This window comes from Bombina bombina, chromosome 6 (assembly GCF_027579735.1).
Source record: "Bombina bombina isolate aBomBom1 chromosome 6, aBomBom1.pri, whole genome shotgun sequence".
Taxonomy (NCBI): domain Eukaryota; kingdom Metazoa; phylum Chordata; class Amphibia; order Anura; family Bombinatoridae; genus Bombina; species Bombina bombina.
In genome coordinates this window covers 464,841,213-464,859,633 of record NC_069504.1, presented here as the reverse complement: position 1 = coordinate 464,859,633, position 18,421 = coordinate 464,841,213, and the positions used below count along the sequence as shown (strand labels likewise).

The 18,421-nt window shown below is 37.7% G+C and overlaps 1 protein-coding gene across 6 annotated transcripts in view; it reads left to right on the top strand.

Moving 5' to 3' along the window:
• The first annotated feature begins 2,876 nt into the window (after positions 1-2,876).
• The window catches only part of HNRNPAB (heterogeneous nuclear ribonucleoprotein A/B), a 193,768-nt gene continuing 178,223 nt past the window's right edge, over positions 2,877-18,421 (top strand). For 3 of the 6 annotated variants that reach the window (XM_053717247.1, XM_053717249.1, XM_053717248.1), the window contains exons 1-8: positions 2,877-2,960; positions 3,315-3,534; positions 4,040-4,208; positions 4,554-4,712; positions 4,789-4,920; positions 5,037-5,133; positions 6,435-6,596; positions 6,755-6,842. In XM_053717247.1, the coding sequence (XP_053573222.1) occupies positions 3,338-3,534; positions 4,040-4,208; positions 4,554-4,712; positions 4,789-4,920; positions 5,037-5,133; positions 6,435-6,596; positions 6,755-6,825 (987 nt within the window). In that variant the 5' untranslated portion in view covers positions 2,877-2,960; positions 3,315-3,337 and the 3' untranslated portion in view covers positions 6,826-6,842. Of the gene's footprint in view, positions 2,961-3,314; positions 3,535-4,039; positions 4,209-4,553; positions 4,713-4,788; positions 4,921-5,036; positions 5,134-6,434; positions 6,597-6,754; positions 7,401-18,421 lie in introns of those variants that run through there. The other 3 variants (XM_053717246.1, XM_053717250.1, XM_053717245.1) reach the window with 3 other exon arrangements.

Genomic DNA, 18,421 nt, shown 5'->3' with positions numbered 1-18,421 from the left:
AGCATCTAGCTCCTAGTAGAGCACTGCTGCTCTTGAGCCTACCTAATTATGCTTTTCAACAAAGGACAAAGCAAATTTGATAACAGAGGTAAACTGGAAAATTGTTTACAATTGTAAGATCTGAATAATGAAAGAAACAACTAGAGATTCATGTCCCTTTAACTTATTTTGATGCAAACCAAAATAGGTTTTAACCCTTTCATGACGGGGTCATAATGTCTACATCGGAACAACGTTCCGATTTAAACAAATTGAAATCCCGCAATTGTACACGCAATCGCGAGATTTCAATCATGGGATCGGGTAAGGGGGCGTCTCTATGGCGCTAGGCTCATCCCCCAGACCGCAATCACATCTAGGAAAGGCCCTTGGCTTCAGGACAGCCAAACGGCTATGACATATTTCGTCCTAACGGCGCTAAAGCCCAGCGCCGTTTGGACGGAATACAACGCCATAACGGCGGTAAAAAGGTTAAATGAAAGAGCAGGAAGTTTATTAATATTAAAAATAATACAATGCACGTCTATTCTCAAAGTTCCTTTGTTCACTAGGTAAGCTTGTATGAGCTCAAGAGCGTGGACAAGTCTTTTGCACTGTCAAGTGTTGGCAACAATGTATAACATTGCTACAAATGCTGTTGCAATCACTACTGAAAACAGACGAATGCGGTGAGTGGCCACCTTCTTCCGCAATCAGATGCTACCAAAGCATCTGAATGTACACCCCAGCTAGAGAGTACTTAAAGGGCCATTATAGTAAAAAAAAAGCACATGCTCTAATCCTTTAGAGCAGAACCAGCCAGCTGGCAGCCCTTGAGCCATATGCGGCTCTTTGCACTAGTTTTTTTGGCCCCAGGAAAAATCAGAACCAAGAATGTATGCCATAGATTTTGTGGTTCTGAGAAAAAAATGTAACTAAATGTGTGCTTTGGGAACAAGCAGATAAAGGGTACCTTGAAACCTTACTTAAATCTCGCTCTTTTAGGTGATATTTGTGTGTTTAATAATCATACATTTCTGCAGATCTTAAAGCTTCTAAAATATTAAGTGTTAGAAGTTGACCATCACTGTGTTACAGCATGTAATTTTAAGACTATTGACCCTAGATTAATATGTATTTAACCCCTCAAAGGGGTTAAACACACATTCAAAATACTGCTTGAAACCCATAGAGCACTGCTTGTCCAGAGCGGAAACTCAGCAGTACTAGTTGCAAAACTCAGATATAGGGGCCAATTTATCAAATGTCTTGCGGACCTGAACCGACAGTGCAGATCAGGTCCGCAAGACATCGCTGAATGCTCACAAGAGCTGCTGGTGCAACGCCACCCCCTGCAGACTTGCGGCCAATTGGCCACCAGCAGGGAGGTGTCAGTCAACCCGATCGGGTTGATTTCCGGCGATACCTGTCTGCCGTTATGGAGCAGTGGTCCACAAGCTCCGTTCGGAGCTTGATAAATGGTCCCCATGGAATCAGCTGTGTTTCTACTGTGTTTAACCCCTTTGCAAGAATTAAACACCCGGTAGTCTAGGGTCGATAGCCTTAAAATTACATGCTATAACGGATTAAAGCATGTCATTTATTTTTAACTATAATGGTCCCTTAAGACACGCTACTGACTCCCCTAATTTTCAAAATCATCAAAAGATGCATAGTGAAAAAAGCATATGTGTCCACATAAATTAGAAAGGGTGATTTTCTTTTTTTCTGCCTTGCAGCTCCCCCCTTTTTGAAATGCACACACGCAAAATGCATCTTTATTTGCATTCCACTAAAAGATTCAGTTGAGCTTACACAGGGGTCAACAAGTAAATACAAGATGGGAAAGCCAATATGGGACAGAAGGATCTCTCTAGTATCTGGTCAAAAGGGGTCTACATAAAATTTTAGATTATTTTTGTATTCTTGCTCTTGGTTATACAGAGGGTGAAGATAGACATTGCTTTAGGAGGATGTGAATTTCGTTTTAGTCGATCCCTCTATTTTCTATATTATTGCTTGAACTCACCATATATATCAAAATTAGTATTTAAATTTTGTAAAGTGTATTATATATTCAGATACGAACATGATTTGTTAAATATATATAAAATGTAATCCACACTCCTTTATCGATCAACCTATAAAACCCTAATCCTATGATAGTTCATCCGTTAAAGCAGCACAAAGGAAACTAAGGTACTGCTAAACATGATGCTACTTATATATTTTACATAGCGTTTAATATGTGTTATGAGGGCAAAAGTATAATTCAGCTGGGCTATTTAAAAATAATGTGATGTTGAAAGACTCACAATTTTATCAGCTCAATATAACGTTATACAGTTATTAATAATGTAACATGTTAAATGGTGTACGAAATACATGCAACAGATATTTCACGTGACGAAACAATTTGCCATTACATTTCTACAACGAAAAACAATATATATATATATCGCACTTGCTAAAAATCTAGTCGCTTTGTTTAGTCTGCCCGACGCTGGTAGCCATTTTATTTCCGGGTAGTGGTAATAAAGAAAACGTATAAAGCTGATATGGGTAAAATTAAAGCTATTCAGCAAACCGTTTTACATAGGCGCCTCGTGACACATGCCGTATATACGTATTTTGTTGCATTGTGCGCCGGTATAGCATGCACATAATCTCATGCATTCTTAGTCCCGTAACAGTAATAAAGGCCTCTGGTTTCTAAAGGGTTAAACACCGGCGCTTCTGGCGGTTGAGTAAGGGAGTTCAAATGATAATATCGCGATGTTAAAACCAAACTACAAACGCCCTACAGTCTGTGAATAAAATGACCAATAGCGTGCGCTAATCGTTATGATTGACGTGTCGTGTTAACCAACTACAGTACGTCGTGTTCCACAGTGCAGCCATCCGGCTCTATAAAGGTAGCCACGAGTTGGCATTGTTGGGAGAGTCCATCTTGGAGGAATTAAACGTTCGCAGTCTCTCGTGTAAGCAAGCTTAGTGAGGATTTTATTTTTTCCTACCTTTACCATTTTACACTGGTGTATTTTCTTTGACGTTTTGTTCGTTTTCTGTTGTGATGTAGTGTTGTATTCGTTTGTTTTTTTACGCGATTGTGTTTTTTTTTTATTCCGTTTTTTTTAATTCTCGCTAAAAGAGGTTGCATTACTATGTCTGTTGAGATTATTTATTTATAACACGTTTGTTCAACTGGTGTGATTAGCGGTTGGTAGCTTATATGAATCAGTAAGATTTTATCAAATGTAGGCCCGAAACAGAGCAGGTAGGCCGCGCGTCCCAGTTTCCGCCTTCTAACAATGCCGATCTCCATTTTCCAATAGGCGCTAAAGACCACACATCCAAAATGTCTGATACTGAACAGCAATACATGGAGACCGCTGAGAACGGTCACGAAGCAGCTGATGCTGAAGGCGCTGAGGCAAAAGAGGCACCCGAGGCCGAAGGCCAAAACGGCTCCGAAGGTGATCAGATCGATGCCAGCAAAGGCGATGAGGACGCAGGGTGCGTAGCTGATATTTCTTCCCCTTTAAATGAAGGAATGTAAGTTATCTTTACCTATTTTCTCACATTTTTTGTTATTATCTGTGGATTTTGGGGACATGGGTACCAATGACAATGAGCGGCTCGCTGCCTTTGTTCTGATTGCCTTTGTTGGCGCCATGTGCAGCATGGGGGAGGGTCAATTCAATATAAGTTATTAAATGCTATATTAGTTTGTGGTAAGTATAGTTCTGACTGTTTTTGTCTTTTGGAGATTAACAACTTTAATTTTCCTACTATTTTTTATGTATAAGTTTTGCTTATTGTCTTAACCATTGACACTGAAACATTACAGCATTGCATAATGTATGTATTTTAATGATTACACACTTGGCGTTTTACAAGAATTAGATATTTGTTGTCCTATGACCTACTGCAAATGGGTACAAATCTGTACCAGTTATACCATGCTGCTGTTTTCTAAACCTAAACCATTTCTCTATAGGTAACTTTCCCCAATCTAATTGACTTTAAACTTGCATTAATTAGTTGATTGCAATTTTAGGAAAATGTTTGTTGGTGGCCTAAGTTGGGATACAAGCAAAAAAGACTTGAAAGACTACTTTTCTAAATTTGGTGAAGTATCAGACTGCACAATCAAAATGGATCAAAACACTGGGCGATCAAGAGGATTTGGATTCATTCTGTTTAAAGATGCTGCCAGTGTTGACAAGGTATGTAAACAAAGGAAAAGCTCCATGCTGGTGTAGACGACCCTTTCTAGAGGCAGTACATACGTTAAAATGTTTTATATGCATAATGAAACTGCTATTTTGCCTTACATAATTTAACTCTACACATGTAGCCTGCTACATTTCGGTCCCATACCAAATTTAATTGCAAAATAATGCACTGTATACAAACATGACTAACCTCTGCAGTATAAAGCCCAGCCATTGCTGTTAACACCATGTTTCTGAAAAATGAAGACTTTAAAATACATTTCTTGCATTTATAGAAACACGGTAATTGCAATGTGCTTCCCTTTTTTCTTTAAGTTTTCTAATTTCATTTTTCAGGTATTGGAGCAAAAAGAACACAGACTCGATGGACGATTAATTGATCCCAAGAAAGCAATGGCAATGAAAAAAGACCCAATAAAGAAAATATTCGTTGGTGGACTCAACCCAGAAGCAGGAGAGGATAAAATACGGGAATATTTTGGAACATATGGAGAGGTATTTAACTACTAAAATCCTGCTTTTTGCTCTGGATTTTAAGTGGTTGCATTATTTTAATGGTGGTTTCTTATAGATAGAGGCAATTGAATTGCCAATGGACCCTAAAACTAACAAGAGAAGAGGCTTTGTTTTCATAACCTTTAAAGAAGAGGAGCCAGTGAAAAAAATACTGGAAAAGAAATACCACAATGTTAGCGGTAGCAAGGTATGTACCCAAGAATTTTCTTGCCCATGCTATGTATTGTGATTTAGTCGTGGTTGGTTGTGTGTGTTTTCTTTGTGCTTTTATTTTAAAGGTCCATAACTTTTTATATATTTTAGTGTGAAATAAAAATAGCACAACCTAAAGAAGTGTACCAGCAACAGTATGGTGGTCGAGGTGGCTTTAGTGGTGGAAGAGGAGGCAGAGGTGGAAAAGGTAATGTAGCATGTGTATCTGAGTTACTCACTGAAACTTTCTAATCTTTTCAGTATGACATCCAGATGTTTGTACTGCATTATGTTGCTTGCTGTTGAAATATCTACTTCCTCGTTTGGGGTTTGCTTAGATCAGTGCAGGGGCTTACTATTGTATAGCTATACCTGATTATACTGCAAGGTATGTAGAGCATGCAACTTTTGTATTGCTGACTCCTGAATAAGGAGCATGTAACTGATCTATTAGAATTTAATTTAAAGGTGAGCAGAATAAAGACAACTTGAAGGGATCTGTCACTTGGTAGTGTATCTGGGAAATCATAAGTCCTTTGCAAATTTGCATTAATGTGTGTGCGTCTTACATGCAATTTAAAAATATCTCTTGCCAGTGTAACTAGCCTGATGTGTATTAGTCTGTGTGCTGCACTTAATGTTGGGTGTGGGGTGTGTATGTTAAAAAAAATTGGGGGGGGGGGGGGGGGGTTTGCAAACAAAGTTTTTGCTATAGTTGTCCGCAATTATTTTGTTCAGACACCTGCATTTCTGCACTCCTAGAGCTAGTCTGAGAATAATGAAATGGTGATTTGATACTAGATCACTCAGGTGCAATCGTGGCATGTCTAAATTTTCTGACGGGTTCCAGGGGAAGTTGTGTAAATAAAGGTATATGAATCCTAAAATGTTCTTTGTCTTGGTATCTTTATTTTAATGTAAGCTTAGGAGCCAGCCCATTTTTGGTTCAGCATATGGGTAGCGCTTGCTGATTGGTGGCTAGGAGTAAACAAGAAATCATGAAAGATAAAATTTGGTTTTCATCACTTAAAGGGACAGTGAAATCATAATTAGACTCATGCTTTAGATAGCATACCATTTTAAATAACTTTCCAATTTATGTATTTAATTTGCTTCAGTCTCATTTTACTTTGCTCAGGAGCAGCTAAACTTAGGTTCTAGCTGCCCGATTGGTTTGTATTCTCACATTGTCATTGGCTCACCCATGTGTTGAGTTAGAAACCAGTAGTGCATTGTTGCTCCAGCAAATGATACCAGGAGAATGAAGCAAACTTTAATAGACATAAACTGGAAAGTTGTTATAAAATTTTGTATTTTTCTACCTAAAAACAATGATGGAGAATGTTAGGGTTTCATGTCCCTTTTAAGTACCTTCCTTTAACTTTTGGTGGAAACATTTTAAATCTTTTCAGGGAAGATTTATAGCTCTATATGCACTATATATTTGACTTTAAGATCTAATTTTATAGAGGTTCATACATTAATGTAAATTTTAACTTTTAAAAATAGCACAAGGCCAGAGTTGGAATCCAGGATATAACAACTACTGGAACCAAGGATATGGCAGCCAGGGATATGGTGGTTATGGACAGCAAGGTTATGGTGGAGGCTATGGAAACTATGACTACACTGGATATGGATATTATGGATATGGACCAGGCTATGACTACAGTAAGTAATCTGGTTCTTGGCTCTAGTCATCAGGAAATCAGACTGACATAAACCTTATTATATAGCAGTTGCTGACCAGAGTTAGGCATATACAGTACATTGGCAGGTTTGCTTAGTGCATATTAAGTGAGCAAGAAATTTAATGTTTGTCTTTTCAGGTCAGGGCAGTGCAAGCTATGGAAAAGCTCCCAGGCGCGGTGGCCATCAGAATAATTACAAGCCATATTGAACATTTTCTTAATTCAGGTATGCTGTGGCATGCTCAGTATTTCAGAAAACCGCGTGGATTTTTTTTAAACTCTGGATATTGAATAATGTACCAAATCTAAATTTCTACAAATCCCATGGCCTGTTAAAGATTCTCACTGTACAATACTCCCGATGGACTTCTAAGTGTTAAATTGCATATTCAGTTTTGTTAGTGTGGTGTGTAAATGCTAGTTCTGCAAGAAAGGTATTAATTAATGATTTTATCAATAGGTTTAAAACTGAGCTGATTTTTGGGGTCTGCTTAAAGCTGCAGCTCTGCAACTAGGGACTGCCTCTTGGAGTTAAGTATGGACTCTACATTACTCCTGTTGTACAGAATGAGATTCATCTTAGGAAACAGTGTCACTTTTCCACCTTTTTATTTTGTATTGTTTTGTGTCATACATTTCCAGTACTGGAAGTGTTAATTTTACTGTACTTTTTGGTACCTTTTTGGAATCTAATGTATTGTAAGGTATTTTACATGTGTTCTGATTCACCATAACATGGATATTGAAGCTATCCTAGCTTTTGAATAAAAAACAACTTTGAGTAGCCTGTTTTCAGTGTGGTTATATCAGCCATTAAATGCTTCTTAGTTTATTATCATAAAATATGATTTGACTGTCTTCCTTGGCCGCTGACTCCTATTGGCGTGGTGCATGTTACGTGAGGTGTCGCTAATAAAGGCTCAATAACCAAGCTTGGCATACAATGTGTCACAATACCTAACGTTATGGATTTAAAATTGTATAAAGTAAATTCCACACAACTGTAATTTGTAGCTAACCAGTTTGCCTTAGTTACAGTAAGTACCTGCAACTAAGCTAAAGCAATTGACACAATTTCAGTTGCTTCCCATTTGTATACATTTTTGCTTTGGGTTTTCATGGTATTAACATCTGATTGTAAGATTGTGAATATTGAGCATCCATGACTAATGTCTACAGCAAAGAATGTAACTGCAACGTTAAACTTTACTTTCATTGTAACTTGGTGTAACTAAGGTACTTTTTTTGTTAAATGTAATGCCAGATTTGTTTTCAGTTGCATATAAAATGCACACTTATGAGAAGGCATGCCAATGTACACTACCTAACTGCTTTCTATAATGGCTGGGGCTATGAATCAAACCTTATTACAACAGGTAGCTGCCGTACCTTGGTATTCTAAATAAAGCATTAACATCTTAAAACGAATTGTGCTAGTTTTTAATGGACAATCTGACTTACATTAATGTATACTTAAGTACTAGCAAGTAAATAAATGCCTTGTAATACACACGACTTGTTCCTTTTATTAAGTCAATACATTTACACTTAACTAGTCTATAGTTTTAGATAAGGTGTCTAATAAAAATCAAGTTTTTTTTTTTTCTGCTTATAGGTACAGTAAACTCCTTTGTAATTACAATATAATCACATTTTTTAAAATCGCCCAGAAAATATTTTAGGATTGACATTCTCTTGTGGTTATAAAGTGATGGTAAACTCCCCCCTTTATAAAAAGATCCTGAATGTTGGTAATATTTTAGTAGTTAATTTATTGCTTGTGGGGGGTGGGTTGTATAGATTTAAAATTAGTGGTGGAGCGTGCACTAGTAAGTCAATTAGCTACAGGTTTAAACTTGTTGTCCAATCAGCCCTAGTGCACTTAGGGGGCTAATTAGACCACAATTCAAACCATTGGCTCACAGATAAATTGACTTTTGAAGTGGGCAGCAGAGCATGGGGTATTTTATTGCATGTCCATATTAAAATAAGTTCTAGTGCATCTTTTACTATATTTGATTAATTCAACTTTATCTAAAATATCCTTAGCTTTTCGGATTTTTTTTTTTTTTAAAAAGTGCATATCTCGGCTTGAGCTTTCCTGTTTAGTAGGGTAGTGTTACGGTCTGTCCTTAGAGCAGTAAACACATGTACAGTCTGTCCATTCTGTATAAACAATGTTTTAGGAAACTTGTGGACTGACTTGTATGAGCGTAGCCAGAAGTGTTAGTGAATTTTGTATACACTACAGAAAAGCCTGATCAGTTCTCCACAGCCCTCCTTGGGAGAGGCACACCTGTGCGCCTGTAGCATAGTTTTCTTTGCCCTTCTCCATATGAGTGGAGAACTAATTTCTCTAGTCGGATTACTATCTGCTCGTTTATCACTGAAAATAAACTATTCTCCGTGAGATCTGGAGATCCTTCCTAGTAGCTGTAACGTGCTTCAGCAAATTGTCATGTAAAAAAGATCTAATTTTTTTAAAAAAAAATTTTTTTAGCACTTTTTGTGCTCCAATAGATATATATTTTATCGATTCAATAAACATTGCGCTTTGTCATTTATGCACCTTGTAGAATAGATTTCTAATGCTGATCTTTACAGTAGCTGATGGAGAACTTAAAGGGATATGAAACCCAATTTTTTTTCTGCATTCAGAGCATGACATTTTAAAGGGACACTAAAATCAAAATTTCTTTCATGATTCAGAGCATGCAATTGTAAGCAACTTTCTAATTTACTCCTAAATTTTCTTCGTTCTCTTGCTATATTTAAAAATCAGGAATATGATGCATAGGAGCCAGCCCATATTTGGTTGAGGACCTGGGTTATGCTTGCTTATTGGAGGGTAAATTAAAGCCTCAAATAAGCAAGCGCTATCCATGGTGCTGAACCTAAAATGGGCTGGCTGCTAAGATTTACATTCCTGCTTTTAAAAGAAAGATAGCAAGAGAACAAAATAGGAGTAAATTAGAAAGTTGCTTAAAATTTCATGCTCTATCTGAACCCAACTTTTTTTTTTTTTCATGATTCAGTGTCCCTTTAAGCAACTTTCTAATTTACTTGGTATCATAAGCAAGTAGTGCATTGCTACTCCAAATAACTGCTCATATGGGTGAGCCAATGACAATCAATGTATACATATGCACACGCACCAATCAGCAGCTAGAACCTAGGTTCTTTGCTGCTTTTGAGCTTTACTGAAATGTATATCTAGGAAAGGATAACGAGAGAAGGAAATTGGAAAGTTGTTTAAAATTGTATCTATCTGAATCATGAAAAATGTTGGGTTTCATGTCCCTTTTTTAAATTTAACTAGGAGAGTTAATGAGAACTATATGAAATACAACAAAAGGATCTAATTTAACTTTTGAGAACCACTTTTTCCAAGGAGGATGGAAACTGAGTAGGATTTTTTTTTTTTTTTTTAAATCTTATTCTAAAATATTGTGGCTATAATTGCAAAAAGTAATTGACTAGCAAATGGAGCAATCGCAAAAAATGGTCACCTCAGGTGCCCAAGCCATTGCTACATGCATATCCTCCAGTTGTAGGAAGTGTCATAAAATATACTTATGCTAGGAAACTTTAATTCTACTTCTGGTGTAGACAGTCCTTTTGTTTTAAAAGATAGATTAATCCCTTTATTACTCATTCCCCAGCTTTTACATAAGTTATATTATACTTTTTACCTCTGATTACCTTGTATATAAGCATCTTCTGACAGATAACTAAAAGTCATGTGATCAGGATGCTGTTTACTTGCATTTTAGCCAATAAGTGCAGTGTGATCACAATGGTATCTATGTGGCTCACATGAACTAGCACCCCCCCTGTTGTGAAACTAAAAGCATCTGAAAAGAGGCTGTCTAATGGCTTAGAAACAGGCAGACACATAGGTTTTAATGTATATTAATCTAACAATGATGGTTGTGCAAAGCTTAGGATAGTAGTCATATCCTATCTTTTTTTAAATAATTTTAGTGTGGACTGTCCCTTTAAAGTTTATTGTAAGGTCTGGTACTTAAAGTGAAAGTAAATACTAGGATTTACTATTGAAACAAAGGGCACTTTTTTATTTATGAAGTATAAGATACTTCATGTAGAAAGCTCCTTTATTTGATGCAATCGATCGCCGATCTTAGCTCCTACAGCAAAGCACGTCTAAAAAAATGTTTTGGCTAAGTGACTTTTTCATGGGCGCCTAGCCGGATTTACATCACGGCTATTGGCTAAAAGTTGAAAACATCACCTATAAGCCAAAAAATTTTTTTAACCGTGGGCTGCCGATGCAGCTAACGGCGATCAATTGAATGAAATAAAAGCTTTCTACATGAAGTATCTTATACTTCATGAATGAAAGTGCCATTTATTTGTTTCAATAGTAAATCCTAGCGTTTGTAAAATGCTAGGATTTAGTTTCACTTTAACGGGACATTATATACTTATTTGAATACGTTTTGTAGATCTATTTATATAGCCCATAAAGTTGTGTTTTTTTTTTTTATTATATTATAAACTGTTCTATACTGGATTTTTATATCGGTATCTGCCCGTAAGACACTACTATAAAGAATAAGATGCAGTTATATGAAAATTGGTGTATACTGTCACTTTAAGACATAGTATATAAAATTAATCTTAAACCGGTGCAGTTTTATTCATTATTTTTATTTTAAGACCATTCCTTTCTAAAATTACGGTTCGGTTATGGCAAACATAATGCAGTTCCTCTGACCCACATCATACTGTATCTAATCAATGACATCTGGCTTCATCCAGCTGTTGCATGCCCCCCCTTATGGCATACAGCTTGTGGGACATGCAATGATTGGATGAAGCTGGGTTAGTCATTTGTCAAATGCAGTATGAGATGCAGGTGGAGGATTGGCGGGATGTTTGTCATAACTAAAGTAATTATTTTACAAAGGAATGGTCTTTAAAACATTTTAAATGAATGAAACTGTCTGTTTAAAGGGACAGTCCAGTCCAACAAATTCATGTGTCAAATAAGGCATGTCATTTTTTAACAGCATTCCAATTTACTTTTATCACCAATTTTGCTTTCTCTTGGTATTAGTTGAAAGCTAAACCTAGGAAGGATCATATGATTTTCTAACCCCTTGAAGGCTGCTAGTTCATGTAAACGATATAGATAACATTCTGATCGCGCCCATGGATTGTGTCAGACACCACTAATTGGCTAAAATGAAAGTCAATAGATAATGTCGTGATCAGTGTGCTGTCACAAGATGCTTAGGTACAAGGTAATTACAAACGTATATTGGTTATGCAAAACTGGGGAATGGGTAATAAAAGGGATTATCTATCTTAAAACAAAAAATTCTGATGACTGTCCCTTTTTAAGGTAAAGTTTTTGTTGTTTTTTTTGTTTTTTTATATATGTAAATGTCGCTAAAATGTTTGTGCATATTGCTAAAATTTTAAATGGCAGTGTGTAAAGCAGAAGAGGTCATCACTCTTCTGCAGAAGGCCTAGAAGTTGTCGTCAGACTAATGGAGACTGCACAAATGTAGTGTAAGGTAAAAATCATTTAAAAAAGATGACTACATATTGCAGCTATTTCAATTAAGTAAGCAGGTGCTATATTAAAATTTAAGGGATGTTATTGCTTAATGTATTTTAATACATGGTAATTTATTTACAATTTTTTTTATACCACCTGCAGTGTTCAAAGGGTATTGACTTGTTCCTTTTTAGTATAATTGTGTATACAAAATGGCTGTTTCTATAATTGGACTGAACTTGCAGGTAAAGATCTATCACTGTGTAAAGAGATAAAGATTGTGTAAATGTAAAGAACACAAACTTTTTTTTTTTATATATCGCCAGTACTTTAATGAATATTAAACAAATTTTTTTTTAATTTTCTTTCATGATTTGGATAGAGCATGTAATTTTAAGTAACTTTCTATTTTACTTCTCTTTTCAAATTGCCTTATCTTCTAGTGCTCTAGGTAGCTACTAAATAATACTATGGACATTAATAAATTTTGATTTATGGAAGTTAATTGGACTTTTTTGTTTAATGGTATACTCTATCGCAAAATATTTTTAGGATTTATATCCCATTCAGTATTGACATTTTCAGTATAGGTGTGGATACAGCAGGCGATACCCACTATCTAAACTATTTTAAGGGATATAAAACCCAACATTTTTGTTTCATGATTCAGAGAAGAAAAATTGTAAAGCTGTTATGTTTGTATGCTCCTATTTTAATATGCTTTAGTCACTTGGTTTCCTTTGTTGAAAAGCTTATCTAGATAGGCTCAGGAGTTTGGAGCTAGCTGCTCATTGGTGGCTGTTTTCATTGGCTTAAAAATGTGTTCCCAATAGTGCATTGCATCTTCAATATGAGTTTTTCTTCCTTCTGGTATCTTATAACAGAAGTAAAATGAATATATTAAGCCGAATAACAATTTTAGCAAAGCGGAAACCGTTCTAAACCTTTTTAGGGACTAGAGCAGGCTACTCCAATCTTTTGTTAACTGCAAACAGAATTCATGCTATATCTGCGTTTGCTTGATTGGTTAGCAAGGTTTTTTTTTTTTTTTTTTTTTGCGGGGGCGGGGAAATAGGTGAAAATGAATTAAAAATAAAGCTGCATTATTCACTACAAAAATCTTCAGATATGCAGTTTACAATGTGTTTTTAATAACTTTTAATTTTGGTTTATAGTCTTTAGGATCAATAAATATTCATGATTAACATAGAGCATGCAATTTTTAAACAACCTTCCGATTTGTTTCTGTTATCAGATTTGCTATGTTGTCTTGGTATCTTTTATTTAAAAAAAAAAAACATGTCTAGGCAGGCTTGGAAGTAGCAATATACTACTGGGAGCTGGCTTCACATATGCTTTTTGTTTGCTCACCGACTTGTTTCCAGTAATGCATTTTTGCTTTTTTCCCAACAAAAGAAAAATCTGGGTTTTTTTAAGGGGCAGTGCACACAAATTGTCATTTAACTACATGTAATAGACACTAATAAAGAATATGCACGGATATTGATATAAAATTTGAGTTTAAAACCTTTTTAAAGATCCCAATTTAACACTGTTAATGAGAAAAGCCTGGGACACCCAATGAAAGGGGCTGGGAGCAGAACCTCCCCTGCATATGCAAAGACCCGTTATACAAACAGAAGCAGTCTGAAGTCGGTATACATCAGTATCCCTCTAAAACTTTGTTGCTTGGTTAGGAGTCTGAAAATCAGCATATTAGTTAACAATAAAACTATACATCCAGAAGGGCTATATATGGATAATCTACAGCATTTTTTATGAAAAGAAAAAATCTACTGTATAATGTCCCTTTTAAGGAGGACATTTGGGAACTGAACCAAACCTTAAAAGTTGGCAGTTAAATTTTTACTTCACTTGCTCATTAGCTTCCCCCTTCATGCTCCAGCTATATCTAATCATGTATGTTCTAATTAGAATGAAGATATATATTTTTTTTTTTTTTTTTTTTTTACATGTGGACTGGGCAAGGTACGGAAAAAGTTAACCTAACAGAAGCTTTAATTGTTAATGTTTTGAAGAAAATAAGCTTACCTTCAACTAGCTGTAATGTAGTCTTGGACCAGACAGAGCCAAGAGACTGTCCATCATAGCACCTCCTGAAAAAACCTATAGCTATAAACTCATTTCAAGCAGCAAGTCAAAAAGTTCTGACTAAGAGCAGCTCCTACTAGCCGCGCAGCTCTGCCTGTACAATGCATTCTTTTTCTCCAACATTGGTGTGTCCGGTCCACGGCGTCATCCTTACTTGTGGGATATCTCTTCCCCAACAGGAAATGGCAAAGAGTCCCAGCAAAGCTGGCCATATAGTCCCTCCTAGGCTCCGCCCACCCCAGTCATTCTCTTTGCCGTTGCACAGGCAACATCTCCACGGAGATGGTTAAGAGTTTTTTGGTGTTTAAATGTAGTTTTTATTCTTCTATCAAGTGTTTGTTATTTTAAAATAGTGCTGGTATGTACTATTTACTCTGAAACAGAAAAGGATGAAGATTTCTGTTTGTGAGAGGAAGATGATTTTAGTAGACAGTAACTAAAATCGATTGCTGTTTCCACATAGGACTGTTGAGATGAAGTAACTTCAGTTGGGGGAAACAGTTAGCAGACTTTTCTGCTTAAGGTATGACTAGCCATATTTCTAACAAGACCATGTAATGCTGGAAGGCTGTCATTTCCCCTCATGGGGACCGGTAAGCCATTTTCTTAGTCAAACAAACAGAATAAAGGGCTTAATATGGGCTAAAAAACTGGTAGACATTTTTATGGGCTAAATCGATTGCTTTATTTGGGCATTTTATTCATATTTATGCTGACAATTCGCATTTATAAACTTGGGGAACGTTTATTAAACGGCAGGCACTATGTTAGACACCTTTTCCAGTCAGGGGGCCTTCCTAGTTGTAGACTGAGCCTCATTTTCGCGCCATTACTGCGCAGTTGTTTTTTGAGAGCAGGGCATGCAGATGCATGTGTGAGGATCTGAAATTTGCTGGAAAAGCTTCTAGAAGGCGTCAATTGGTATCGTATTCCCCTCTGGGCTTGGTTAGGTCTCAGCAAAGGCTATAGCTGGGACTGTATAGGGGTTAAATTTGTAAACGGTTCCGTTATTTTAAGGGTTAAAGCTCTGAAATTTGGTGTGAAATACTCTTAATGCTTTAAGACACTGTGGTGAAATTTTGGTAATTTTTGAACAATTCCTTCATACTTTTTCACATATTCAGTAATAAAGTGTTTTCTGTTTAAAATTTAAAGAGACAGTAACGGTTTTGTTTTAAAACGTTTTTTGTGCTTGGTTGACAAGTTTAAGCCTGTTTAACATGTCTGTGCCTTCGGATAAGCTATGTTCTATATGTATGAAAGCCAATGTGTCTCCCCATTTAAATTTATGTGATAATTGTGCCATAGCGTCCAAACAAAGTAAGGACAGTACTGCCACAGATAATGAAATTGCCCAAGATGATTCCTCAGATGAGGGGAGTAAACATGATACTACATCATCTCCTACTGTGTGTACACACCAGTTTTGCCCACACAGGAGGCCCCTAGTACATCTAGTGCGCCAATGCTTATTACCATGCAACAATTAACGGCTGTAATGGATAACTCCATAGCAAATATTTTATCCAAAATGCCTACTTATCAGAGAAAGCGCGATTGCTCTGTTTTAAACACTATGGAGCAGGAGGGCGCTGATAATTGTTCTGTCATACCCTCACACCAATCTGAAGGGGCCATGAGGGAGGTTTTGTCAGATGGGGAAATTTTTAGATTCAGGAAAAATTTCTCAAGCTGAACCTGATGTTGTGACATTTAAATTTAAATTAGAACATCTCCGCGCGCTGCTTAAGGAGGTGTTATCTACTCTGGATGATTGTGACAACTTGGTCATTCCAGAGAAATTATGCAAGATGGACAAGTTCCTAGAGGTTCCGGTGCACCCCGACCCTTTTCCTATACCCAAGCGGGTGCGGACATAGTAAATAAGGAGTGGGAAAAGCCCGGCATACCTTTTTGTTCCCCCCCCCCCCCCCCCCTATATTTAAGAAATTATTTCCTATGGTCGACCCCAGAAAGGACTTATGGCAGACAGTCCCTAAGGTTGAGGGGGCAGTTTCTACTCTAAACAAACGCACTACTATTCCTATCGAAGATAGTTGTGCTTTCAAAGATCCTATGGATAAAAAATTGGAGGGTTTGCTTAAAGATTTTTGTACAGCAAGGTTACCTTCTGCAACCCATTTCGTGCATTGTTCCTGTCACTACAGCAGCGTGGTTCTGGTTCGAGGAACTAGAAAACTCTCTTAGTAGAGAGACTCCATATGAGGAGGTTATGGACAGAGTTCACGCACTTAAGTTGGCTAACTCTTTTATTTTAGATGCCGCTTTGCAATTAGCTAGATTAGCGGCGAAAAATTCAGGGTTTGCTATCGTGGCGCGCAGATCGCTTTGGCTAAAGTCTTGGTCAGCGGATGTGTCATCCAAGACAAAATTGCTTAACATCCCTTTCAAAGGTAAAACTCTATTTGGACCAGAATTGAAAGATTATTTCAGACATCACTGGGGGAAAGGGCCACGCCCTTCCACAAGATAGGCCTTTCAAGGCCAAAAATAAGTCTAATTTTCGTTCCTTTCGCAATTTCAGGAACGGACCGGCCTCTAATTCTGCATCCTCTAAGCAAGAGGGTAATGCCTCACAACCCAAACCAGCCTGGAAACCGATGCAAGGCTGGAACAAGGGTAAGCAGGCCAAGAAGCCTGCCGCGGCTAACAAAACAGCATGAAGGAGTAGCCCCCGATCCGGGACCGGATCTAGTGGGGGGCAGACTCTCTCTTTGCTCAGGCTTGGGCAAGAGATGTTCAGGATCCCTGGGCGCTAGAAATAGTTTCTCAGGGTTATCTCCTGGAATTCAGGGAACTACCCCCAAGGGGAAGGTTCCACATGTCTCACTTATCCTCAAACCAAATAAAGAGACAGGCGTTCTTACATTGTGTAGAAGACCTGTTAAAGATGGGAGTGATACACCCAGTTCCAATAAAGGAACAAGGAATGGGATTTTATTCCAATCTGTTCGTAGTTCCCAAAAAAGAGGGAACTTTCAGACCAATTTTGGATTTGAAGATCCTAAACAAATTTCTCAGGGTACCATCGTTCAAGATGGAAACCATTCGAACGATTCTACCCACTATCCAGGAAAGTCAATTTATGACTACCGTGGATCTAAAGGATGCGTACCTACATATTCCTATCCACAAAGCACATCATCCGTTCCTAAGGTTCGCTTTTCTGGACAAGCATTACCAGTTTGTGGCCCTCCCATTCGGGTTAGCCACTTTTCCAAGGATTTTCACAAAGGTACTAGGGTCCCTTCTAGCGGTTCTAAGACCGAGGGGCATTGCAGTAGTACCTTACTTGGACGACATTCTAATACAAGCGTCGTCCCTGTCAAAAGCAAAGGCTCATACAGACATCGTTCTGGCCTTTCTCAGATCACATGGATGGAAGGTGAACATAGAAAAAAGTTATCTGTCTCCGTCGACAAGAGTTCCCTTCTTGGGAACAATAATAGATTCCTTAGAAATGAGGATTTTTCTGACAGAGGTCAGAAAGTCAAAACTTCTAAGCACTTGTCAAGCTCTTCATTCTGTTCCTCGTCCTTCCATAGCGCAGTGCATGGAAGTAGTAGGGTTGATGGTTGCAGCAATGGACATAGTTCCTTTTGCACAAATTCATCTAAGACCATTACAACTGTGCATGCTCAAACAGTGGAATGGGGACTATACAGACTTGTCTCCAGTGATTCAAGTAGATCAGAAGACCAGAGATTCACTCCGTTGGTGGCTGACCCTGGACAATCTGTCCCAGGGAATGAGCTTCCGCAGACCAGAGTGGGTCATTGTCACGACCGACGCCAGTCTAGTGGGCTGGGGCGCGGTCTGGGAATCCCTGAAAGCTCAGGGTCTATGGTCTCGGGAAGAGTCTCTGCTCCCGATAAACATTCTGGAACTGAGAGCGATATTCAATGCTCTCAGGGCTTGGCCTCAACTAGCAAAGGCCAGATTCATAAGGTTCCAATCAGACAACATGACGACCGTTGCATATGTCAATCATCAGGGTGGAACAAGGAGTTCCCTGGCGATGAAAGAAGTGACCAAAATAATTCAATGGGCGGAGGATCACTCCTGCCACTTGTCTGCGATCCACATCCCAGGAGTGGAAAATTGGGAAGCGGATTTTCTGAGTCGTCAGACATTCCATCCAGGGG